Source organism: Erythranthe guttata, chromosome 6, assembly GCF_056151865.1.
Source record: "Erythranthe guttata isolate IM_541 chromosome 6, IM_541, whole genome shotgun sequence".
NCBI classification, from domain to species: Eukaryota; Viridiplantae; Streptophyta; class Magnoliopsida; order Lamiales; family Phrymaceae; genus Erythranthe; species Erythranthe guttata.
The window spans coordinates 14,716,966-14,744,817 of NC_142538.1; the positions used below are offsets into that span (position 1 = coordinate 14,716,966).

The 27,852-nt window shown below is 34.7% G+C and overlaps 2 protein-coding genes across 10 annotated transcripts; one reads left to right on the forward strand and one right to left on the reverse strand.

The window, feature by feature from the left end:
• The first annotated feature begins 8,561 nt into the window (after positions 1-8,561).
• On the forward strand, positions 8,562-21,036 carry LOC105962705 (putative lysine-specific demethylase JMJ16). Of its 9 annotated transcripts, XM_088819907.1 has the most exons (14): positions 8,562-8,696; positions 14,408-14,604; positions 15,415-15,480; positions 15,905-16,028; positions 16,099-16,248; positions 16,331-16,408; positions 16,495-16,959; positions 17,053-17,271; positions 17,432-17,593; positions 17,730-18,098; positions 18,178-19,174; positions 19,266-19,369; positions 19,599-19,796; positions 20,506-21,036. In XM_088819907.1, the coding sequence occupies exons 7-14, from the start codon at positions 16,681-16,683 to the stop codon at positions 20,767-20,769; spliced, it is 2,592 nt and encodes an 863-aa protein (XP_088676033.1). In that variant the 5' UTR covers positions 8,562-8,696; positions 14,408-14,604; positions 15,415-15,480; positions 15,905-16,028; positions 16,099-16,248; positions 16,331-16,408; positions 16,495-16,680; the 3' UTR covers positions 20,770-21,036. The 9 variants fall into 9 exon arrangements, with proteins under 9 accessions (XP_088676033.1, XP_088676032.1, XP_012842477.1 ...); XM_088819906.1 differs by lacking the exon at positions 8,562-8,696 and having other exon boundaries at positions 14,364-14,604; XM_088819909.1 differs by lacking the exons at positions 8,562-8,696; positions 14,408-14,604 and adding an exon at positions 14,979-15,058.
• LOC105962635 (protein FAR1-RELATED SEQUENCE 5-like) lies at positions 11,790-14,036 on the reverse strand. The gene is made up of 3 exons (XM_088819067.1): positions 14,004-14,036; positions 13,551-13,625; positions 11,790-13,430 (listed from the first exon to the last, which is right to left on the reverse strand). Exons 1-3 carry the CDS (start codon positions 14,034-14,036, stop codon positions 11,790-11,792), a joined length of 1,749 nt encoding a protein of 582 aa, XP_088675193.1.
• Positions 21,037-27,852: the final 6,816 nt, after the last annotated feature.

Genomic DNA, 27,852 nt, shown 5'->3' on the forward strand with positions numbered 1-27,852 from the left:
ATATATATATATATATATATATATATCATTTTTAGCTTTATTTTCCCTATTTTTTCATTTGAAACTAACTGTTTTTTGCTTTTTAATTTCACTATAATATCCAACTCTACTTGTCATCACGAGCTCAATTCCATGTTGCAATCCTAACTAAACCACATTAATAACTGAATACCTATTTTTTGTACTTAAATCAAGTATCTCAAAATAGGACATCAAATCAGAGTAAATATCTTTCAGTGTCAGTCAAACCCTCAACATTATTTTTTTGTTCGAAACCCCAACATATTCAAACTCCTTGAAAATGCATGCATGATGGATTTTAATTACAACAAGTTGATCTGCCATTATAACCTTAAAAAAATAATATGTTCTAGTTAATAAAATATTAAAATAAGCTAGACAATTGCTTAAAAAATCCTCCAAGTACTATTTGGTAAACGAGTTATGTTGGGAAAAAAAAAATAAAGGAGAGGCTGATTTTGTATTTCATATTTTGGCTGAAATATTTTCTTAGTACAAAATTTCACATATGTTTCTGAGAGACTACAAGTGGGTGTAAGATTATAATTGCAGAAGAAAACATTAAATAACTAATGTGTTTATATTTTTGTAAGCTCGACGAAAAAATGTAGCAGGTATTTGGTACGTCTCGTAATTGACGGGTGTGTATGTTACACATGCCATAATTTAGGTGCAAAGTGAAGTTTGCCCTAAAATTAATATAAATTAAATTATTAGTATATAAATATCAATACCTCTATTTATATGAAAGTAGTTATTTATGTAAATGGGCAATTTGCTACATGTCCCTCTATATTATAATTTATGTGTGTAAATCCAAGTCAAAATTTAATGTTTTAATAAATTAATAATATTTATTATGGCAAAAATACCCTTAATTAAATCAAACCAAATCCCCAAAAATCTCTCTATCATAACAAATTCCCAAACATCCCTCTTCAAAATATTAACTAAAACAAATAAATTAATTCATAACAAAAATATACAATTTATTTTACAAACTCATACTCTAAAAACGTCACCGCAGCCCCACCACCGCTTATGATCCGGGAACTGCAACCTCTATGACTCCACGAACTGCAAATAGCAAACTGAAAATTAGATTTTATATTATTGAATTGCAAACAACAAAATACCTATGATTTCGCCAAACGGAAACAGCAAACTGAAAAAACAAATTTCATAATTCGTATTACTAAAATACAAACAAAAATTTACCTATGACTTCGCCAAATGCAAACAGCAAACTGAAGAAAAACATTCACCAAAACTTGCATTATTGAATTGCAAGCAATAAACTACCTATGACTTGGCCAAACGCAAACAGCAAACTGAAAAAAAAAAATAAAAAAAAATCAGCATCATTAAAAACATCAACCAAAAAATTGTTTATAGAACAATTTGCAAACAACAAAAATATTAAACAAAATGTTTGTAAAATGTAACTTAAGACATACCTTGCAAATTGTAAACCAGAGGAATCAAATCTCAACATCAAACGCAATTCTTCAAACAACAAACGAAAATAAACCAACTGCAAACGGAAATTGCTAACAACAAACGATGGGAGGTTCTACATACGAAAAACACAATGCGAATTTGGCTAGGATTTTGGATTTCTGATTTTTTTTGGGAGGGGATGTTTGTCGTCCTCTTTAATTCTTTCACAAAGAAATCCTCTCATAATCTATTAAGATCCTTGTTTTTTTTCATCTATGTAATATTTCTTCATTAAAAAAAAGAAAACGAAAAAGAAAAAAAAAGAGAAGCATGAGAGAGAGAGAGAGAGGCGTGAGAATTGGGATGCAGAAGGAGAGAGAGATGAGAAATTATATAGGGGGAAAGTAACGTGAGATTGGAGAGAGATGATATATAAGATTTGTTTTCTTATTAATTGAGGGTGTTATGGTCTATATACTAATTATTTTAAGTTATTTATATTAATTTATTGGGTCAAATGACCTATGCCTATATTCATCTAACAACTAGGATCTTTAGCCATATAAGTCCAAAATAAGGGGTATCTAGCAAATTTCCCCCTATATAAAATACTGGAACAAATCTCAAATATCACTTTTTCTCTCCTATCTCTTAGGTTTATCTCAATCTAACATATGGGTTGGACTTATTGTAAATAGAAATATGTAGGCTATTTTGGGAATTCATAATTTTATAGGTTAATTTGAAATGAAAATTAATGGGTAAGTTGATGTGCAGTAAATTTTTATTTCACGGGTATAACTCAAATTCACAACTTTTCATAATACACGTTAAGGGGAAAAAAACCCGGGGCCGCGATACCCCTAGGCTACCAATATATTAAAGGGGTTATTTTACATACCCCCATAGCCATCAAATAAACTAGGGATAAATCTAAGCCCAAATCATTTTTTGACATATCCCCCTAGAGAAGCAAAAGTACTATACTACCCTTATATGCAATTTTCGGCCAAACTGCATTCAGTATTTCTGCACCTACATTTATCATTTTCGCTGATTTATTTATTATTATTTTCTCTTTTTCTTTTATTTTCTTTTCTTTTAATAATAAACGTGTTTGTTATATATATATATATATATATATATATATATATATATATATATATATATATATATATATATATATATATATATATATTCTTTTTTTAATTTTTTTAATTTTTAATTTTTTTTAAAAATTAAAATAAAAAACATATATTTTTTTATAATTTTTTTTTATAATTTTTTTTTATAATTTTTTTTTTTAATTTTCAAAACAATATACTTACTGTACTGAAAATAACTACATGTAACTATAGTACCTGTAGTAATCCGTAGTTATGTTCATTTCCAATATTTTTAGTTGATCAATTGTATACACACACGAATATTGGTTTATACAAAGTAAATTCATAAAACCCCAACAAAAATTTACAAATTTCAATATTTTTATTATAAATCTCCTCAGAACCAATAAAATACAAATCGAAAATACACAAATATACGCATATGTAACTACATGTTACTATAGTAATGTATAGTAATGTACAATAATGTATACAGTCTGTTGAACAAAGCAGATGTAACTACAAACAGAAATTTTGACACCTTCAAGGAAAGGATCAATGGTCTTCATTAAGCTGTAATTGCAAAATCAAAACAAAAAAAAATTACTTTAATGCAAATCAACAAAATTTGAAGAAACATCAAAACACTCAAAAAATCAACAAACACTAGGAGATCGAGAGATAGAGAGAGAGGCTATTGCTGAAAAATGCTACAGATTTTAAATCAAACAGATAGTGACTGTTCACCCCCTCGCCTCCTACCAAAACCCTAGACGCCGCTAATAACCACCAACGGTTCCGTGCGCCCACAAATGCAAAAAAAAATATAGAAATAAATCTGAGAACACAAAAGTAAACGAAATTTTCCTCAAATTACAGATCTTGAAAAAAGGAATCCAACGGTGGGTAGCCCGTCAAATTTCGACGGGTGGAACACAAAACAAAGCTCCGGCAAGACCACCGTCGTCGAATGAAAAAAAATTGCAGAAACAGATCAGCGCTCCAAACTGAATGAAATCACCACCAAAAGAAAGAGCTCAACGAGAGGAATCCAACGGTAGTTAAACCATCGAATTCCGATCACCAGAGAGAGAGTTATGACTCCGGGAAGCATTTTCGCCGGTGAGAGGTTTGTGGAGGCGGGATTTTGAATTTGGGAGAGGAAGAGAGAGACCGAAATGTGTTGGGCTAGGGTTTAAAACTGATTTTAAAAGGGTATTATAGGGACTTCAAGTAGCCTCGGGGGGTATGTCAAAATATTTTCGAAATGAGGGAGGTATTCCCTAAAGTGTAATCTACTTGGTAGTTAGTTCTATATAATATGGAAATGAGGGGGTCTACAAAATAATCCCTATATTGACATACACACCATGGTTCCATTAACTAATGCTCATCAGTAGTTTTTTGGAATGTTCGTAACATTATTGAACTGTATTATCTAGGAAAATGACAAATTATGGCCATTTCTGAGGTACGTTAAATTATGAAGAAAAAAAAACCCATCTTGTTTGGATAATTAGAACCACTCCTTAATTATTTGTTATATGAAAAACCCTTTTCAGTAAGTACAGTTGACAATGTGTGGATGGACGTGTAAGAAAATACATAGTCGATGAATTATTATAATTACCCAAACAAGAGAGATTTTTTCGTAATTTAACTTTACTTTTAGAGGTGGCCGCAACTTGCACGAAAAGAAAATAAAAAATCATCCTCAATAAAATGTATTGCGTCCACCATTAAATACTTTTCCTACTTATTAGAAATTGGACTGAAAGTATATAAATCCTAGGATAAGTGACTATGAATGCATAGAACTAACATTTATGCTAGTACATACTACATAGAGTGTGATGTGTATTGTGGATGGTCAATCCTTAGATTGAGACCGATACTTAAATGTTTATGCAATAACCTGCTGGCTGCTGTAAATATACAAATTGTAGTTGACCTGCTAGCTTAGATCGCACGTCAGCACACTACTATGGACGATGAGTAGTGTTCCGACTAGTAAATTGAATCAATGAATGCATAAAGAGAAGTATAGCGATAAACATAAGCGTAAGGTGAGGATAAAATTTTAGATTCGTTTTATATAAGAAATAATTTTATTAATTTATGGTTTAGAATAAGAACCAACCAATTTCAGTTTACTTGGATAAAACAACATTGTTAGTGATCAAATACTTAATGAAGAAATTATTTGCTCCCTATGAGTTCAACAATCTCGACTCGTAAAAGTCCACTATTACTACGACATTTTTGCACTTGTGTGTAGGTTTTCAGTCAAGAACTACAATTTTGCAAAATCTTTAAGTTGCAAAAGTATAGCACAAATATTATTTTCTACATTATAAGGGAATGTAATTGTGTTTATGTATAGTTATGATGACGTCTATACATGATTTGTGATAATCTCGATTTATGATTCTCGTGCATATTAGAAAAATCTCGAATGACGATTCTTAATAATGAGATGACTATTTAATCTTTACAACACTTCATTTCTCCGTGGCAAAATTAATTACTATAGTGTAGACGTAGCCATAGATTTTATGTAACATAAAAGTGACATTACAATTATAGAAATTAACAAAACATATGACGATTATATTTCCTTTGTATTTATTTATAATTTTTGAGCGACAAACCATTATTGTTAATATTAAAATATTGTTATAAGCGAATTTCATACGTATCCAGGACCTAGCAAAATTAAATGATGGACTAATTGATGAATCACAAATAAAATAAACTAGATTTTTGACTTATATCAACATTAATGTAAAAGAAAGAAAATATTAATCGGCATGTATCTCCTCTTATATAAATACCTATTCTTGGCATGGCTAAAATCACAAAAAAATTCATTGGCCTTCTTGTGCATTATGACACTTTTCTGCTTCTCTAGGTTTCTCGTTTTTTTCCCTATTATTTCATTAAACATCTTTTTCTCTAAATAAAATGAGTTTATCAAACGAGAATAACTCATCAGAAAATAACCCTAACCCTCAAAGAAAAGGAAAAGACCGTAAAAAAATAAACATGGTGAAAATCGAGAACGAGATTAATCTCCAAGTCACGTTCTCCAAAAGACAAGCTGATCTTTTCAAAAAGGCGAGCGAACTAAGCACCCTATGTGGTGCTGAGAGTGTCGTGGTTGTTTTTTCCGCAGGAGAGAAGCCCCATTGATACGAACACCCTAATGTCAAAACGGTTGTTGTCAACCCTAATCGTAGCCCGAATTCGAGAAACGAAACCCACCAACTATAAAGGGCGGCTCACCGTGATGCTATCATGCACCATCGTAATCAGGAGGTCGGTATATGGGAGGCGCAGCTGAAACAAGAAAAAGAACGGAGGAAAGCAAATGAAAACTTGAGGACGACTCCCCAATGCCATCGATGGTGCTCGACAAATATCAATGACCTAAATTATCAACAATTATTTTCCTAAAAATGTAATTCAATAACGTTCAAATTTTGTTTTCCGAAAACTATGCGTTTCTTTTTTAACTTTTGATTCCACGTATACTTAATAAGGTAACTTATGAGGATGTACGGTATTATGTGTGAAATAAATATGTATACCATGGTAAACTTATTTAGCATTTCACGTTTCAGAATATAGAATTATCGTTTAGAACTTTTTTACGTTTCACAAGCTATAAATACCCAGCTGAAGATATAACCACGGCAGTAACATTAAAAGTGATTAACCAAAAAATAAAAATAAAAAACCCTTAAATTGTGCTGTCAGTGATAGTTAAGAATTATATTTTATAAAGAAGGAATTTTAAGAGAAGAAAGATTTGTGTCTGAATTAAAAGTAAACAATGGAGTAACTGATGTGTTGAGCGGATTAGACGTAAAAATAAGTAATATTATTGTGATTGATAGTAAAATTAACTATATTATTGTGGTAAACAATAATACAGTAATATAGACAATAATATTTCTATATTACTATCTAGAACACTAATATTAACACCCATAAGATCACTATGTTACATAATAAATTATTGTGTAATACATTAATATTATTATGTTGACCAGTCAACAAACACAAACAAAATAAAAAGCTATAAAAATTAATATTGAGGTGGTTGGCAGTAATACTGTCAACAACCAATAATATCAGTGAAGTTGAGAGTAATATAACTATCAATCACAGTAATATTAATACGTGACCGATCAACAAAGCAAACAAAAGAAAAAATCCAAAAGAAAATAATATTGATGTGGTTGACAGTAATATTAATGTGTTTTATAGTAATTTTAATGTCATTCATAGTGGTATTTCTGTCAACGGTCAGCATCAATCGATTTTTTTTCAATAATAAAAAAAATATATATATAAAGAAAAAAAGTCAAATCCCGAGACCGGCGATGACCGCCAATCGATAGCGGGGAAAAGAAAATAAAATAGAAAAGTTAAAAAACGAGTCAAAATCGGATTTTTGTGGTCAAAATTGATGAAATTGAAGTTAAATTATTATAATTAGGAATTGAGTTTAAACGGTTGGGGGTAAATTTGTCATAAACATTAAGTTTGCCTTTGTTTATAAAGTTTATTTGAGATAGCCCCTCGCTAACCAACATAATTTGAGATAAACCTAAGCGTTATTAAGTTTTTGAGTGAAACTCATTTGTTGTAAGTTTCATTTGATATAAACCAAAATATTTAGTTAGTACCCACCTTTTCAAACTCGAATTAGTGTTTGTTTGATCTTATTTATTTTGATTGTTCTTTTATTTTATTTTATTTATTATTAATATTTTTTTTAATTCCTTTCCATCTGTGGCCTGGGTGGTAAAGCTCCAATTAGGTGACTTAACATTTATTAACTACATGAGAGAAGCAAGGAGGTGTTCTCTTCCAAATATACAACACGGATTATAGAAATGCAATGCAGTTGGACTCTCATGTCAATCCAAATGAATCATCCTTTCCCCCGAAGGACCGTACACGATAATTTTTATCTCCGACTCTAGCAGGACTCAAAAGAACCAAATGAATACAAAAAAGTCTATGTGTTGGCTATATCTACTCATATATGAATGATTTACTGTAAAACAAATTTGACTCTTTTTTCGGAGTTGCAAGTATTCATTGCTTCAACATTAGCTAACATTTCATTTTATTTCTTTTATCTGTTTTTATTATTTTAATTTTTTTTTTTGCTGGAGACGGGTCGTCGGAGCTCTAATTAGTTGATTTGCGTTAGCTGACTACGCATTAACTGACTTCAATGTTAGTTGACGTCCAATTTTTTTTTTTAACTCTTTTTTTTTTCCTTGTTACGGGACGTCGGAGCTCTGATTAGCTGACTATGCATTAGTTGAGTTCGCATTAATTAACTTTGCATAAGCTGACATCTGACTTTTTTTTTTTGTTTTTTCTTTAATCACATTTTCACGACGGCGGGTAAGTAGGGCCCTTATTAGCTGACTAATCATTATCTGACACCCGAACTCAACTAATGAAAGTCAACTATTAAAGCGCCGACGACCTGCTGTCGGAGAAAAAAAAGAATTAAAAGGATAGATGAATAAAAACTAGATGTCAACTAATGTTATAGTACTAATGCTGAATCAGCTAATCGGGGCTTCGACGGGCCACTGCCGAAAAAAAGAAGGAAAAAAAAAGAATGTCAGCTAATGTTGGTTAACTAATGCCAACTAATTGGAACTCCGACGACTCAGGCCACACACGGAAAAAAAATTAAAATAAAAAAATAAAATAAAAAACGAGTTGGGTCTGTACCGGACTTGGTGGGGGGATGTGATGGGATGGGGGTGGGTAGAACTTATCTCATATAGAAATATAAAGGGCTATTTTGGGAATTCATATTTTTATAGGTTTATTTGAGATGAAAGTTAAAAGGATGATTTATTTAATGGGTGAAAGTTTAAGAAGATACATAGTTGATGGGTAATGTAATTACCGAAACAAGAATGATTTTTTTGAAATTTAATCTTACTTTAAGGTGATCGTAATTTGCTCGAAAAAGAAAATAAAAATTCACCCCCCCAATAAAATGTGTTGCGTCCACTATTTAATACTTTTCCTACTTATTAAAGAAGAATCTTAATTCAACAAGAGTTTGTTGCGAAGTAAAATTTAAAGGTATCGAAACTAACAGTAAAATAAGTTCTAGGATTTTTTATGGATCGGGCGGATGACGGCGCATATAGAGAAATTCGTGTAGGCTGAAACCTTAATCGACTATGTACATGTTCATTTGTCAATTAAGTTAATCGACTATGTTATGGTAGTCGATTAAGGTTGATCGACTCTAATTTTTTTTTTTGGATTTTTTATTGATTCCAATTATATGAATCAATTATAATGTTTGTATATTATTTGTTTTTGTAAAATATAATTGATTTTGCATTTTTTTACAGCTGTGATTTGTTATTTTGAATACTAGATTCTTAATCGACTATGTTGATTCATCATATTCGATTAATATACCTGATATAGAAAAAAAATTAAAATAAAAAAATTAAAGAATTTCCTTAATTGACTATGTTTCATAGTCGATTTACCTTGATCGACTATGCTTCATAGTCGATTAATAAAACTGGAAAAAAAATCCCCTAATGATCAGTGCGTGACGCAATGATAAGGTTGTGGGCGGGGGCCGAATTGAAAAAAGAATAATGGCGGAAATTGGGTGTGAACTTTTCTCAAATGGAGCAAAATATTTTGAGCATCTCCCCATTAAAAGATGTATTGAAGGATTTTCTCAAAGATCCCCTAAAAAAAATCATTTTTAGTAGGTAATTTGACAATGTATGAATGGATGAGTTGATGCAGCGCTATTATTGAGGCTGTCGTAGCTCGCTCTTGTCTCTTCTCTTCTATTTCCTTTCCTTTTAAAAGGCGTGATGCCAATAAACTATTTCACGATATTGCTTTGCGTGAGAATTTGAATTCTTTGGAGGGTGTGACCCTCCCCCGTTGCTGGTCATGGGTGCCTAATATAATTATATTTTCCCGTAAAAAAAAAAAAAAAGAGGAATGAATGAGTTGATTAGTTATTGTAATAATAAAAGAGATTTTTTCGTAATTTTGCTCGAAAAGAAAATAAAAAACCACCTCCAATAAAATGTGCACCATTAAATGGGGGCAACTATTTTGAATACTAATTTTGGCTTAGTTGAATACTACCAAGTTGAAAACCACATTTGAGTACATATTTATAAGTTTTTTCTTACTTTAATACCAAAATAAAAATAAAAGTACAAAAATACCCTTTCATACAAAATACTAATTACATCAATTTTTCTTTGAAATTACCTATTTGAAAACCAAATAAAAAAAAAAGAAAAAAAAAAATTCAAACACAAAAAAAACCTCCCTCCGTCCACCCCTCCCTCCGTCCACCCCTCCCACGCCGCCCGACGCCGCCGCCGCCGCTCCAACCATCGCCGCCGCCGGACGCCGACGCCAAACACCGAAGAACGCCGCCCAACGTCGCCCAAAGCCGCCGCCGTCGTCGTCTTCGAATAGTAAGTTATAGTTGTTTCGATTTTTTTTCTTTAATATTTATTTAAGATTTGATTGTTTGATATGGGTAATTAGGATTTGGTTGTTTTAGGTTAGAATGGTCGTTAATTAGTAATGGGTGCATCTGATTTCAGTCGATTTGAGCATTGATTTGAGATTCGTGAGTCTGTTCTTCGTTCACCATTTTCGACCTGTATATGTCGATTTTTCGATGAATTTTCGACAGGTTGATGTCGAAAATTCATCACAAATCGACATGTAGATGTCGAAAATGGTGAAATTGTTGAATTTGGAATTTTGGTATTTCGACAGCTTCCTGTCGAAACATGGTGAAATTTTTGACAGCTTCCTGTCGAAAATTGGTTGAATTTTCGACAGCTACTTGTCGAAAAATCAACCAATTTTCGACAGGAAGCTGTCGAAAATTCAACCAATTTTCGACAGCTTGCTGTCGAATTTGAACTGTGAGATTTTTTTTTTTTTTTTTTTCCCTATTTTTATTTGCTGGTGTTTATATTATGTATATTAATTTTTATTTGTGTGTTATTTTGCAGTGGAAGAACCACGTGAACCTCGTATACCTCCGACTGTCTCGAACCGTAAGAAGAGGAAGAAATTATCCGATAGAGGCAAGGGCATAGCAGTCACGACCAAGAAAAAGACCACGACCAAGAAGAAGTCTGGAGAGGGTTCTTCGTCAACGAATCCGGTGCCGGCTCTACCTTCGACTGTAGAAGTTGGTGATTCGAGCAACGAACCGGTCCGAGGTCCCGAGATACCGGAATTGTACACAAAATTTGATAAGCACATTGCTTATCATATTGTGAACGGAGGGCCAGATCGTTCGGAGCGCGGCTCAGAATTTCGAATACGAAATCACACAGGAACTTTAAAAGGTTGGGAGCCGGCGCCGTTTATTACAGAGGTAGTACAAAGATGTGGTTTAATGTCAGTTGTACAGGCATCGTACAACACAGTGGACGGCCATCTACTTAGAGCCTTCATAGAGAGATGGCAGCCAGCTACCAACACATCTCACTTACCTGTTGGAGAGATGACCATCACACTTGACGATGTGAGTACGTTGGTCGGTTTGCCAGTTGTTGGGCGTACCGTATCTTGCGAGCGTTTGGTCCGTGATTCCAAAACGATCCCCAGTAGTTTGATGTTCGAGTTGCTAGGTGAGTACCCGGACGATGTTAACAAGAAGAAAGCGGTCAAGTTGGAATGGTTGAAGGCTAAATTTAGCAAAGTGACCATGAGAGATAGTGCGGAGAAGAGGACATACGCCATTCGGGCGTATTTGTTATTTTTGCTCGGGTGTACTATACTGTGCGACAAGACAGGCAACATGGTAAGCGTGGAGTATCTAAATCTTGTATCTGATTTGGATCGGATCGGCGAGTATGCTTGGGGCACTGCATGTCTTTGCCGGCTGTACGATGAGCTTTCCTCAGCCTCACAAAAATCAACGAACTCGATGGCTGGCTGGCTGACGCTCTTTCAGTCATGGATTTACGAGCACTTTCCTTATTTGGCGGGTGGCACATTGAAGACGGAATTCGAGGGGCCATTAGCGAGCCGATGGGAGCCTCAGTCAAAGACTACTTCAACGCCTGAACGAGCGTCGTACCTGCGATCTCGATTAGATGATTTGATCCCCGATCAGGTAAAATACCAGTTTAATAATTTGTTATTACTACTTAACTAGGTTTCTAAATCTAATTTTTTATTTATTTTACTAGGTTTTATGGTTTGCTCCGTAAGGTTAGTCTTCTCTGGGTGGGTAAAATGTCTCAAATGGTTGCGCAATCGAGTTTTTGCATCGAGATCGGCACATTCAAAGAGCTTCTGGTATTCCGATAATTCTTCGTCGATGGTTGGTAGGATGACTTGGTCTGTGGTCGCGACGGGCTCCATACTCATGTGTTTCCAATACGAGCCTATTAACTCAAGTGGGATAGGACATTTGTTCACAACAACATACTCATGAAGTTCATGGCGACATGGTAGACTGTGGGTTGTTCGGATGGCGCAACTACAACCCATATCGCTCGGTTGCAATAGTTTCGCATTGTCCACCTCAACTTTGAGTAGTTGCAGAGCGTATTTTGAGATACTTCCACGAAGATCATTGTATATCAACGTTTTGAAAGTGTGCTCGTAAGTATTTTTACTTACTTCAAAGGAAGCCTTGATGTCATTGTGTTGTTCGACAATTTGATTGTGGACTTTCGTATACAAATCCACAAATGTGCCAGTTGAATTACGCACATCCCTTTTCATTCGTCCGTGTGCCCCCTCCACCCTATTAGAAGTGTACGTTCCAAAATGAGTATACTTATTTGTCCACACCGATACAAGTCTCTCCTTGTACGGATCCAACCATGAATTAGCTACATATTCTATAGCCGGGAGATAACCGATAAATGTTCTTTTCAAATCCTCCCAATCCTCATTGAACTCCTCTATGGTATTTCTTTCAATAAGAGCCGAAAAACTCGACTGAAATTGCTTCCATTTGGTGATGTCCTTTGGGAACAATTTCTTACAATTGGCCACTATATTCTTGTTCACATGCCACCGACACAACAAGTGATGACTCGATGGATACACATTGGCCACTGCTTTCATTAAACCCAAATCTCGATCTGTTACAATGCAATTAGGCCGATGACAACTGGTCATGGCCTCCTTCAAACAACGCAACGCCCATTCAAAATTTTCCGTCTTTTCGTGGTCCAAGTATGCAAAGGCAATTGAGAACGTCTTGTTGGTACAAGTAAAACCCACAATCTCAAGAAATGGGAGTCCGTAACGATTGGTCTTGTACGTGCAATCGATGACGAATACGTACGGATACGACTGTGCCAACTTAATGCATTTCGGGTGGATCCAAAACAAGTCGGTAATCGCATTCAACTCGTTCGATCTATGGTACGAGAGGTATTCATCTTCTTTCAACTTGACGAACAATGATTGCAATTGAGATCTCCCATCCAATTCACTGAAATTTAACTTAGAGATAGTATTGTAAACTGTCTTCATACCAGTTACATTAGACGGGTCCTTTTGCTTCAATGCTCTTAGAATTGCCCTTGGTTTCACCATTGCTTTCTTCATAGTGTGAACAAAGGAAACATCCTCCTTTGATAATCTTCCGGCATAAGAGTGTCCGTGCAAGTTTTCGAATAAGTTGTGGTTGTGAATACCACAACTAACATCCAATTTCCACTCAGCCTTTTCATCATCCTTGTGTTCTCTTGTCCCCTTCAATTTAAACGGACAATTGCATTTCTTTGAACCGGTGCTCCTTTTTCCCGGTCTTTGATCATCTTCACCTGGTACCTTCTTGCCAACATAATGGCCCCCACGCTCACAACGAACAATCACATACGGTGTCCTACGTCATCTATCCCCGTCACTCGAACCCCCAATCATTAACACCATTCCAATTCTTTTACATACTTCACGAACCCATGCCATTAAAGCTTCTTTTGTTGGGAATTTTTCTGACGTGGTAAATGAATGGGTGCAATCGATCTACACAAAAGTGTCGAAAATATAAGACAAGTAAATTTGCAACAGGAACCAAATCGACACTTAAGTGTCGAAAATTACCCATATTTTCGACACTTAAGTGTCGAAAATACCCTTCACTTTCGACGCCTAAGTGTCGAATTATGATGCAATTTTCGACACTTAAGTGTCGAAAATATGGGTAATTTTCGACACTTACGTGTCGAAAATTGCATCATAATTCGACACTTAAGTGTCCAAAGTTAAGGGTATTTTCGACACATACATGTCGAAAAATAAGGGTATTTTCGACCTGTATGTGTCGAAAATACATGGCGAGTTTAAAAAAAAAAAAAAAATTCAAAATCGATGTTTTAGCTCAAAAAATACATGAATACATACCTGAATGGGTTCTCCTTGCTCGTAAACTACCATTCTATTGTCATTTGAGGCCATTTAACAAGTTGTGTAAGGTTTTGATTTCTTTTGTTTTGGGGTTTTTTAGGAGGGTTTTTGGGGAGGGAGAAGAAGGAGGTGGAGGAGGTGAGGGGTTTGTGAGTGAGGAGGGAAATGTTTTTTTTAGGTTTTTGATTATTTGGTTTTTAAGAAAGAAAAATAGTATTTGTAATATTTTTTGGTTTTAATTTTCATTAAGGGTATTAACGTAATTTACAATTAATTATTTATTTTTTATTTTTTTGGTAAGCAAAAATTAGTATTTGAAATAGTGATCCCCATTAAATACCTACTTGTTAAAGAAGAATCTTAATTCCTAACAAGAGTTTGTTGCGAAGTAAGATTTAAAGGTATCGAAATTCGAAACTAACAACAATTTAGGTTCTACACTAAAATAGAGTATTTCTCAGATTGGATTCAAAAAGTTGAAACCCTTTTAAAAACTGCAGAAAACTCCCAAGTAATCACACCATAAGTTAGAAACAAACTTCTGGCGCGTCAAACCCACGCGACTCCCGATAGCAGTATACTAACTACGCGCCACCTGGTGAGTTTTGGACGATTCAATCAAAGTTTTGTTCTCAATAGCAAAATTTTTGATCAGATATTCTTTATATTTTATTTTTTTATCATGTAGTAAAATCACAACCATCTACAATACATAATCCCCAATGTATATTTATGTTAATAAATGTGGAATATACCATCATCATATTTCAATGTTACATAATTTAATTTATTTTTAAATTAAACTTTTGGACCAATACACCAAAAAACTGCACTATGGAGCCAGGATTTGAATTAAGAATAATGGTAATTAGGAAAAAAAGGTATTTTTTTTTCTTTTTTTTTTTAATATATATATATATATATATATATATATATATATATATATATATATATATATATATATATATATATATATATATATGGTGGTATGCAATTGCTGGGATTTGTACTGAGAAAAAACTGATGGGCTGCCCATGGTTTCTACTTTCTAGGTTTGCTTGTTTTCTAGGGATTCTTTTTTTATTTATTTGTTAATCTTTAATTTTAATTGGTTTTTTAAATAAATAAATAAAATTCGAAGCTCCTAGAATTTTCTGTTGTAGCAATTGGTGCTGTGGAATGTAGGCTAGGTTTAACAGTGGTTGATTTTGATTTTATCAGGGGGTCCATTCATAATATATTTTAAGGTTTTTTTTTTTCTTTTCCTAAATTGGGATTTTTTAATTTAGGGGTTTTGTGTTATCCAAATTAGGGTTTGGGGATAAGATCTGCAGAATCAGACTGTTTATGAGTTTCTTCTTTCGACTGTTTACTTTTTAATTAATTAATTTCTGGAAAATTGGTGTAGGTATTTTTCTTTTTGCAGTCTGAGCATCTACAGCGCAAACGGGGTTTGAATCGTTGAATCGAATATGTAAGTTTACTCTTCGTTTTTTTGTTTGTTTCTTCGTTGTGATTTTTCTTTCATCTTTTTCTTGTTTGCTCCGTGCTTTGATCAGTGGACGAAAAATTCATCCTAATCGAATCGACTATTTTTTTTCGTTCTTAAAAGTTTATTCCTTGTTATTGCGCCTTTCGTTTCTGGTCTAGAATTTCTGGAAAAATCGAGTATGAAAAATAAATAGTCTGTGTGGTATCGAATCGGAGCATCCGAGTTGTGGTAAATAAATCGCTTAACGTATCTCAATTCTAACTGCTTTTAATCTTAGATGTAAGTTCTCAACGTTCCGTGTTTCTGTTTAATCGTAAATGAATGAACATAAACTCACATGTATGTAAATAAACATATATATTCAAACTGATCCGTCAAACTATACGGGTTTGCTTTCTCTTTGCAGTGGTGGTAATGGGCACAGAATTTGTCGGTCCTTTCGTCAAAGAAGATAACATAAAAATCCCGTCAATTCCTCTCGGTTTCGATTCGCGTGTGCCTTTCACTCGAAAAAGGCCGGATGGTAATCAATTAAATAAATACTCAAGTTCCGGTAGTGCTTCTCAAACACAAAAATCCTGTCTGGAAACAGAGTACGACTGTAATAACGACTCGAAAACCGCCAAGTCTCTTAGGCATAGACCGCGGGAAAGCAGTTTCGACGATGACGTGAAGTCTGAGCAGTTTGGATCGAACTGGCTCCCGAAAGGTGTGATTCGTGGGTGTGAATCATGTGACAACTGCCAAAAGGTCAGTCTCTTAAAACTATTATATTCGTCTCGTTTATCGAGAGTTACAGAAACAAAGTGTTTATGTGAATTTTCTGGAACAGGTTACTGCAAAATGGCGTCCCGACGAAGCTCGGAGACCCGATCTTGAAGATGCTCCTGTGTTTTATCCTTCTGAAGAGGTCCTTATTTTCGATTTTTCAAATTTTCAATTTTTTTTTTAAATTACTACGTTAACATTATTCTAATTAATACTTTTTACTATTAGGAGTTTCAAGATACACTAAAATACATTTCAAGTATACGCTCTAAAGCAGAGAAATACGGAATCTGCCGTATAGTGCCACCTCTTTCATGGAATCCTCCTTGTCTTCTCAAGGAAAGAAATAAATGGCAGAGTTGTAAATTCAGCACCCGTGTGCAACGGATCGACAAACTTCAGAATCGAGAGTCAATGAGAAGAAAGGTATTACAAGACAACGGCCGCAAGAGGAGGAAAAAGAGGATATGCCTGAACAAAGAAACCGATCAAGAACCGAGCGAGGCTGAGGAATTCGGCTTCGAATCTGGTCCAGATTTTAGCCTCGATGCATTTCAGAAGTACGACGATGATTTCAAGGTCCAATACTTCAGGAAAAATTACAGCAGTAACAAAAGTATGGTAGAGCCTTCAGTAGAGGAAATCGAGGGAGAATATTGGCGAATGGTGGAACAACCGACGGAAGAAATTGAGGTAATAAGTGTTTCTGTTTTTTTAAATGATTTTGCGATTGGATGCTTTAATCTCTTTGTCTATAGTTTTTAAAGATTGTTTGTTTCATTAAAGGTGCTTTACGGGGCTGATTTGGAAACGGGAGCTTTTGGCAGTGGATTTCCCAAAAAACGAGACGAAGATGCTTCCGAGATGAAGTACATTGCCTCGGGATGGAACTTGAATAACTTACCAAGACTTCCTGGTTCGGTTCTTTCATTTGAAAGCTGTGATATATCGGGTGTTCTCGTTCCTTGGCTGTATATCGGAATGTGCTTTTCATCATTTTGTTGGGTAAGGAAATAATTCTCTTCGTTTGCATAATATATATATATATATATATATTTCGACAAAAATAAAGTTTCTTTTTAGGCAAACGTTTCCCGATTTTCCTCTTGCTGTTGGTGCTTGAAATTTGTCCGTATTCATTTATGTTTATTTTATTTCGTAACAGCATGTAGAGGATCATCACTTGTACTCGTTGAATTACATGCATTGGGGATCTCCAAAACTGTGGTACGGTGTTCCCGGATCAGATGCACTTAACCTAGAGGCAGCTATGAGGAAACATCTCCCCGATCTCTTCGAAGAACAGCCCGACTTACTTCATAAGCTGGTAAGAAAATTCTCAGTAAATAAATAACACGCTGAAATACTTACTCGATCTTCTTCTTTTTTTGCTGTTTGTACAAGCCTTTACTTTTTTTTTTTTTTTTATTCTTTTGATGAATAAACTTGTTGTGCATGTGCAGGTCACTCAACTTTCGCCGTCAATCCTAAAATCGGAAGGAGTGCCCGTTTACCGATGTGTTCAGAATCCAGGAGAATTTGTCCTAACATTCCCCAGAGCATATCATGCTGGATTCAACTGCGGTTTTAACTGTGCCGAGGCGGTCAATGTTGCCCCGGTTGACTGGTTGCCGCATGGGCAGAATGCTGTCGAGCTTTACCGCGAACAAGGCAGACAAACTTCCATTTCACATGATAAACTATTGCTCGGTGCTGCAAGAGAAGCCGTCAAAGCAAACTGGGAGTACAATTTTATGAAAAAGTGCACTCCAAGTAACTCGACATGGAACGAAGTTTGTGGAAAAGACGGGGTCTTATCAAAAACACTAAAGGTAAACATATCTATTATTTTTTTTCGTGTTTTGAATTAATTTTATATAATTAACTCAACTATGTTTATATTGTGGACAGAATCGTGTTGAAGTTGAGCGGGTGAGGAGGGAATTCATTTGCAAATCGTCAAAGGCGATAAAAATGGAGAGCTCTTTCGATGCTGATAGTGAGAGGGAATGCAGTGTGTGCCTTTTCGATCTTCATCTATCTGCTGCAGGTTGCCGCAACTGTTCGCCGAATAAATACGCGTGTCTGAATCATGCGAAACAGCTGTGTACGTGTTTGTGGGGCTCCAAGTATTTCCTTTTCCGTTATGACATCAGCGAGTTAAGCATGTTGGTCGATGCTTTGGAGGGGAAACTAAGTGCAGTGTATCGATGGGCGAGGCTCGATATGGGGTTTTCTCTAACTACTCCGGTTTCGAAAGACGACTTGCAAACTGAGAAAGAAGTCGATTCTTCATCGAACGCAGTTCGTTCCGAAGCGAAGAAAACGCAATCTTACGGAAGCACTTTAAAAGAATCAAAACACATCGACAGTTCTCGCGCTTCTCAGAGTGCGGAGCCACTTATGGTGGTATTGGCTCTTGAAGCTGTGAGAACGCCGTCGAAGACTCGTTCTCCGTTCAAAAAGGAGAAACCTTTACCGCCAGCTGGCAGATGTAAAATACCATCGAGCCAAGAAACATCGGCTTTGGAAAGTTCAGTTTCGGAAAACAAAGATGTCATAGTCCTGAGCGATGACGACGAAGAAGATGAATCCGTTAAAGAACCCTTTGCTGCAAAACGGAATAATTCTATGAATGATTCTAATGAAGATGTTCCGATCAATAACGAGACTCAAAATGCAGAGTGTAGCTCGAAAAGGCATCAAATCGACGATGAAAAATCGAAAAGTGAAGATGGTCGTAAAAAATCGGAATCCAAGAACGATATTTTAGATAGATATTATCGAGCGAAAGGACCACGTATTGCTAAAGTAGTGAGGAGAATGAAGTGCAATGTCGAGCCTTTGGAGTTTGGAGCTGTGTGTGAGGGAAAGTTGTGGTGCGATAATCGAGCTATATATCCAAAGGGTATGTATTGATGCGTAGTGAATGTAGCTTTGGTGCGGTTTTTTTTATTGGAATGCGTGCAAATTAGAGCGTTTTATTTGGTTGAATGCAGGATTTCGGAGCAGAGTCAATTACATAGATGTAGATGATCCAACTAATACGTGCTATTACGTTAACGAAATTCTGGATGTCGGGCGAGATGGACCTTTATTTATGGTAACTTATATTTAGCTATATTTAAATGTCGAATTTTCCGAGTCCTTCGCAGCATCAACAAAAAAAATGTGTTTCTCGTATTATGTATAATTTTTTTTATCTTATTTTTTTTTCTCGTTTTTTTGCGAACAGTTAGCTTTAGAATGTAATATGAAATAAAGAATGGCTACTTTAAGTTTCATTACTGTGGCTAGTATTGAATTTGTGATGATATATTTGCGTATTTTAGGTATATGTGGAGCACAATCCAAGTGAAGTGTTTGGTCATGTATCGGCTAGTAGATGCTGGGAGATGGTTAGGGAGAGGGTAAATCAGTCAATTGCAAAGCAACGTAAGTTGGGAAATACGAAGCTTCCTCCTTTACAGCATCCCGGGAGTTTGGACGCTATCGAAATGTTTGGATTATCTTCACCACCAATTTTGCAGGTAAGTATTGTTCCGAGTTTTGCAAATTATCTCATACAAGTATAAATTACTTATATATTATTTATTAAATAATTCAAATGGTTATTAAAATTAGCATTAGTAGTTTGTATTATAAACAAGTATTTAATAAAAAAAAAATAAACATTACCATTATTCCAAACTTTTCGATGTTTACACGATGATATGAAGATGGGTAGAATAATAACTTATTAAATGTTTTAGTAGTGGTGGAGCCAGCATAGGGCCAAGGGGGCCATCTCCCCCTCAGAATTTTATTGTGCATTCGGCCCCCCGGAACGTATTCTGGCTCCGTTAGTTGTGACATCAGTCTAATTTTTACCTAATTAGTTATGATTAATAGGTAGCAAGAAAAAGTTCAAGAAAGATAAAAATTGATGCCTTTTTAAACTAGAATCGGATCGATTTTCTCGTGTTCGTATAGCACATTTCAAATACTTGCGAGACTAATCAAATATAACTTTTTTCCGTGGCTAGCCGCAATCCTCTCTCTCTTGTGTGTATAATAATACAGTAGAACGTCGATAAATTAATAACCTCACTTAAATAATAATTTCTTACAGTCCCGACTCGGTAAAAACGTACTAAATTATTAGCTCGATAATTTAATATTTCGCTAAATTAATAGAATTTTGTTAGTCCCGACTGTATTAATTTATAGAGGTTTAACTGTATGTATTTCTTTGCACAGGTAATTGAGGCTATGGACAAGAATCGTGTCTGTACAGAATACTGGAAATCACGGCAAAATCCTCGAAAACCGGAATCTGTAGAAAGCAGTAGCAGCTCTAATTCGCATCTGACGTGTTCGTTTATACTCGATGACCTATTCAAGAAAGCAAATGCAGAGGAACTTCATACAGTGTCGGCTCTCTTATCTAACGTTAATTCGACGCAAGATCAAAGATTATTGAATCAGCGTCTTAGTGAGGAGATTAACAAACAGCCAAGATAGATTTACTACAGATATAGAACATGTGATTATTTACTTTACGTTTCGAGAGTCATTTTTGGGCGGAGTTTTACTATAGCGTCGTTTGATCTCTCAACTAATCTCTGACCTAGTTAGCTTTATATTTGTTCATTCATATATTTTGTGTAACGAAAACCACATTCGTTATTTCAGATGTAATATTATGGTTTTCGGAATATACCGGTGAAACAGATGTACAATATTATGAGCACAGTTTTGTTGGTAAATAAAAAAAAACCATTGACAGAACTTGTTTTAGGGTTATGTTGTGAATTATGTATGTGATTTTAGAGAATTTATATTAGGCGGCGGATATATGCAAGCCTATTTTTCTATTAGTTCAAAACCTCAAACATAAAAATACTAATTTACCCTTAATGAAATTCAAAATCAAATAAAAAATACAAAACATTAAAAAAAAAAAAAGTACTTTTGTGTAAGACCAAATAAAATACATAAACCCAGAACCCCTTTTCATTATTTCATGACTTAGAAATCTCCTCATTCTTCTCCTTCTTCACAGACCCACCAAGAAACACTACACACCAAAATTATCAAATGCACACCAAACATTCACGATGGAGCCAAAAAACAATGATATGGTGGTTTACGAGGGTGAAGAACACAATGAGGTATGTTTTAACAGTTTATTTTTGCTTTTGGGTCATTTTTTTTTGTTGGAAAAAAAAGTCGACGATAAAAAAATTCGGTCTGCAAGTACTGATTTTTGTTACTAAAGTCGGCAACCACATTCCGATTAATTTAATATAAATCGGTACTTAAAAATCGATTTTTGTAGTACAAATCGGCATGACCACATCGATTTGTTTTTGTATTATCGGTATTGTCATGCCGACTTGTACTACAAAAATCGGTTTTTAAGTACCGATTTTATTATCAACAACCTAGGAGATTGATGGAGGATTATTCAGATGAATTACTATCGAACAAAAATTTGAGACACGGGAAGCTCTACTCGATTGGGTTAAAGGAGTTGGTTGACGCCACATAATGGTGATAAACATTTTCGTTTCAAATGGGATTGAAAGGGCGTAGAAGACCGTATGTTGTACTCGCATGTGAGCGTGCAGGTGAGTATCGTGAGAAGAAGAAAGCCGGTGAGGATGACCAAGGACAGGGAAAAAGGATGACGAGTTCTAAAAAATGTACTTGCACATTTAGACTAAAGGGACAAAATGAGGAAAGGATACCGATAATATTGGGTGGGAGTTAAAATGGATTGTCCTATACCTCCTATGGCGGATTATTGACGACGGTACCATGATGAAAAAGCGGATGGTTGGAAGACTTCGGATATGGAATCAAGAATTGCAATGTTTAAAAGTTAGTTGGTCAAGAAATAGCCTTGCAAGAAACCTTCATAGATTTAACATATGTAAGTGAAGACGAGACGGTAGATGATTTTTCATGAAACAATGTAATTGATGTACAATCATTTAAGATTGTTGGTAACCTTTATTATTATTATGCATTAATTACAATTGCTCGTAACACACACACACATATATATATATATATATATATATATATATATATATATATATATATATATATATATATGCTTAATATCTCTAAAGTTGTATTATAAGATCCAGACACGTAAGGATAGTGTGTATTATGAGTTGGAAAAAAAAATCCAAAAAGCAAAAAATACCGAGATATTGGTATTGAAGAAGGACCTTCATCAATCCGAGTGCGTCGACCGGGAGGATCAAAAGGGGCACGCCTTTTTTTTGGCTTTCCCACCTTGCTCTTTTGAGCATTTTCCTTTCAGTTACAGTTTGAGACGGTCGGCGGTACTCGAGGAGGTTGAGGTTCCACTGCAAAACATTTTAAAAAAATCAATTAACCAAATATATAATATATTATTTAAAGAAAAAAGAAAAAAAACCGAAAAATATCGGTATCCGAAAACCAATTTTGTACTCAATAATCGACATTACAACGCCAATTTTGACTTGTAAAGTCGACGTACTGTCGCCGATTTGGTTAACAAAAATCGGCATCATGAAGCCGATTTTCATGTACAAAATCGGTTTGGGTAACCCGATTTGGGAAACCAACGAAGACACAAAAAAAAAAAAATCAATTTCAATCTCAATTTATTTTCCAAAATCGGCCAAAGAATTGCAATCCAACAAGAAATAAGCATAAATTAATATTCATCCACACATATTTATCAAGAATCGATGCTCGATTCATGTTTTCGAATTTACAAACAAAAGTTTAGTAAAAAAAGACTTACTTGTTGGTGGTGGTGCGATGGTGGTGCTAATGGTGCGGTGGGTGGGTCGCTGGTCATCGCCGCGCGATAGAAGTCTCGCTGGTCGGCGTCGCGGTGGTCTGACGGCGGCAGTCGTGATTTTTTTTTTTTTTTTTTGTTTTTTTTTTGATATTTTGGTCTTGAGCAAATTAAAAATAAGGTTTATTTGTATTTGGATATTATTTGTAGATAAGGGTATATTTGTCCTCTTTGGTCTTGATGTAATAAAATTATATTAACTTGCGTGCTTGAACTAATAAACCCCTTTATGTGGATTTGAACTAATAAAAAAATGGGCTTACATATATCTGCCGCCTTTATATTATCCTTAATGATGCATTAATTATTATATATATATATATTGTAAAATAATCTATTTAATCTAGCTCTTTGGTTTGGTGATTGTGGAAATACATAAGACCATAAATAACGAGAATAATAATATAGAGAAAACAAAAATACAAGAGAGACGATTCGTAGAGAAATCGTTGTGGGGTTATTAGGGGAATGAGAGATTCTCATTTATATAGCTGGTAACAAACAAATAGAAGTTACAAGAAGTTAAACGTAGGAGTTACAAGTTATCTCCTACACACATAATGAAAGAAAAAGTGAGAAGTTAACACTAGTGGGAGGTTGACAAATCTCAAAGTGGTTAAGAATATGAAGACCCATTTTGCACATTATTTACAACACTACCCCTTAGGGATTCCTATTAAGATCTTCCGTGTTAGCCAATTCAGAAGAATCTCGAACATGCCCAACCTTGGTTTCAAGACACTTTTCAAGAAGCCGGCCTTCGATTGCTCAATGCATTCACGCTTGACTAAGTGACAACTAAGTTAAATTTCACAGATCTCCAAGACAACTATATTATCAATACAAAATAATAGATTTTGGGAATGAGCTTTGTGTGTGTATGACTTCTCGTCAGTATCAGTATAATTCACAAGCTTTGCATCTTTCACTGACACATATAACGTACCGATGATGTGAGCTAAGTCTACCTCACAAATTTATCAAAAACACTAAATCATATCGAATACGTGGATTTATGTACAATAACACACATATTGCACTTAATTAGATAAAGCACTTCAGTTGCTAAAACTTCATCGTCCTCCTCCACAGGATGAAGTGAACCATTCGACCTATCTAACTGTCGAACTTCCATATGTATTACTTGATAATTTCGCTTTATTCACATGAAAACGTTTGAACATCTTCTGGATGTAATATTCTGATGGACCAAGATCGCATCGACATAACTTTTCTAGTGGCTAGAAATAACAAATTTGTCTCCTCTAGATCTTTGATCTCTAGGCCAAATTTCAAGAATTCTATTGTTTGTTTGATTTTTGGACGAGTCCCAATTAAGTTCATATCCTCACATAAACTATAATAATACCAACAATCAAAATCCATTGTAGTTCACATATTCTCTTTCAATTAAAGTTACATGTAGGAGTTATAAGGAAGTTACTCCTACTCACATAATGAAAGAAGATGTAATTTAACACTAGTGAAAGGTTGAAAAACTTTAAAGTGGTTAAAAATAAGAAGACCCATTTTTTACATTAATTGCATTTTACCATGTTATCCCTTATCCATCTTAATTAATTATGATTTGTTTTTCTTTTTTATTTTTGTATAATTAAAGCATATGTGTTAGTTTTCGACTTTTCTTAATAGGGTGCAACAATCCAAAATGATATATATTTTGCCGCATATGAAATAATTAATGAAGATTGAATTAACAAGAAAGACATTTTAGTCATATTAATTTCTTTTTTTCTTCTAAAATTCATACATAGATATTACCTTTTAAAAAACTTGATAAAGGTTTTTGCTTTTACTTCTGTTAAAATAAATTATTTTTTTGAAAGTATAATTTCAAAGAGGCTATTTGACAAAACTCCCTCAATGAAATTCTCTATTCTGCTCACCCTAAAAAATATATCCATATAAGTCATGAACACATTAGATGCAGATTAACTGAAGTGCATATAATTTCGGATTCTTTGTTTTTTATTTTATATTATTTAATTATGTCTAATTTATATTTTTCATTTTGATTTTAAAAAAGTGTTTTATTTTTCTTTTCGGATTTTTACTTGTTTTTTTTTCCTTAGTTTGGATTTTTTTAAATGGTATTTTTTCAAGAATAAAAATGTTTTGTATAATTATCATCGGAACCGGATCTTTCACCGCTAGAGGAATGCCCAGAACACGAAGAAGGCTAAAGCCTTGATCTTTATACGCGCGCCACCGGCGCCAGAAGCGTGAGAGACTCCTATTCTTCTTCTCCTTCTCCTTCTCCTTCTTCTTCTCCTTCTCCTTATTTCTTCTTCTCCTTCTCCTTCTTCTTCTCCTCCTTCTTCTCCTTCTCCCTCCTTCTTCTCCTTCTTCTCCTCCTTCTTCTCGTTCTCCTTCTCGTTCTCCTTCTCCTTCTTCTTCTGCTTCTTCTCCTTCTCCTTCTGCTTCTTCTCCTTCTCCTTCTCCTTCTTCTTCTTCTCCTTCTCCTTCTCCTTCTTCTCATTCTCCTTCTCCTTCTCCTTCTCCTTCTTCTCATTCTCCTTCTGCTTCTTCTCCTTCTCCTTCTTCTCCTTCTCCTTCTTCTCCTTCTCCTTCTCCTTCTCCTTCTCCTTCTCCTCCTCCTCCTTCTTCTTCTTCTCCTTCTTCTTCTTCTTCTTCTTCTTCTTCTTCTTCTTCTTCTTCTTCTTCTTCTTCTTCTTCTTCCGGATCACATAGGGATGAATGAAGGGGGTTGGGATAGAGGACGAGGCGATAGACATGGAAGGGGAGGCGGTGTTGATAGAGGCGAGGGTGGAGCAGGTGGTTACACTTACATATCTAGTTGGAGAGATGCAGATCAAAAGAGAGAGGTATATTGTAGAGAAAGGCGGGTAGGGTTAAAGTGTAAGTATAATTGAATTTTAACAGTTTAATATCAAGGGTAATATGCAAGAGGTCCCTAGTTGGAAACATAATTAGATGCGGAATACAACCTTAATATTTTTTTATGAACTAAATCCTTTTTAGAAAAACAAATATGAGTCATATCCTCAATTTTTCTTTTATCCCTAATTTACCCTTAACCTAAATCCATAAATTCTAAAGTCGCGTTTCTCTCAGATTTATTTTTCCTTTTTCTTCTCTCTCTCGCAATCTCGCTCTCTTCTCTGTCTTTCGCAATCTCGCTCTCTCTTCCTCTGTCTCTTGCAATCTTTCTTTGTCTATCTCTCTCTCTCTCTCTCTCTCTCTCTCTCTCTCTCTCTCTCTCTCTCTCTCTCTCTCTCTCTCTCTCTCTCAATCTTTATCTCTCTATTTCTTTCGATATCTCTATCTCTTCGTTCTCCACCACTCCAATCCACTATTGAGGGGGCGGTGGTAATGGCGGTGGAGACGGCGGCAATAAGCGGATGGTTGTAGAGGCAAAGAGACGGCGACTATGGTGGTGTAAGGTCAGATCTATGGTGGAAGGCGCGGTGACGGTGTTGGGCATGGATGATGGCGTGACGGCGGCGCTCGGTGATGGTGGTGATGGGGGAGGAGCGTGTTAGAATCCATTGGATTCTAATTATACGAGAATTAAATAAAACTTGTGCCACAAGTTTGCATATACCATGAGTTAAAGAAAGGAAGAATCCTTGTAGCTTTTAATTCTTTTAATTTGTTATTAATTGATTTATAATAGGAATTATTCTTCTAAAGAGCTTCCTTGTATTGAAAATATTATTCCTACGTGATTAAGAGTTTCCTAACTCTAATGGAATCTGGTTTTCCTTGTTTTATAGTAAATCAAAAAACGTAGGAGAGCATATATATATATATATGAGAGCAGCACGTGATCGTGATTGTTAGAATCCTTTGGATTCTGATTTCGCAAGAAAACGTGTAAAATACTTGTACCACAAATCTAGATATGCCGTAATATAGGAAGGGCAGTTTCCTTATATTTTAATTCCTTATTTTATCATTAAGTGATTAATAGTGGGAATTATCTTTATACAATCATAATTATATTTTTTTATATTATATTGTTATTAATTGGAATATTATTATTTATATGGAATCTCCTTTTAGGGATAAAAGTCATAGACTTTTCCTTTTCTCATATTTTCACGTGTTGTGGAAAGATAGTAATTCTTTTGTAATTTGGCTTCCTAGTCTTTCATTACTTGAGTAATTATTTATTATATGAATTAACTTTTTATTTCAATAATATATTATTAGATGGGCATATTACAAATAAGCCCATCAGTGGGAACTTATTCATAAAGAGATCCAGACAATATTCTCCTTTACCAATAAGTCCACACATGGTCCAGATTTATGTAAAGGACTAAAATAACCCCTCTTACTTTTATATGCTCCAATTTCATCCTTAACTTAATTTAACTTCAATTTGACCCCAAATTTCACAAATTATTCAATTTTGACCCAAAACTTTTTTTTTTTCACAAATTTTTTTTTTTCAAAAACTTTTTTTTTCCGCCGGATTCCGGCGTTGACCGGCGGTCAACGCCGGTCTCCGGCGTTGACTTTTTTTTTTTTTTTTTTTTTTTCTTCCGGATTTTTTTTTTCCGGATTCCGGCGTTGACCGGCGGTCAACGGCGGTCTCCGGCGTTGACTTTTAATTTTTTTTTTTTTCTTTTTTTTTTTTCTTCCGGATTTTTTTTTCCGGATTCCGGCGTTGACTTTTAATTTATTTATTTATTTATTTATTTTTTTTTTTTTTTTTTTTCTTCCGGATTTTTTTTCCGGATTCCGGCGTTGAC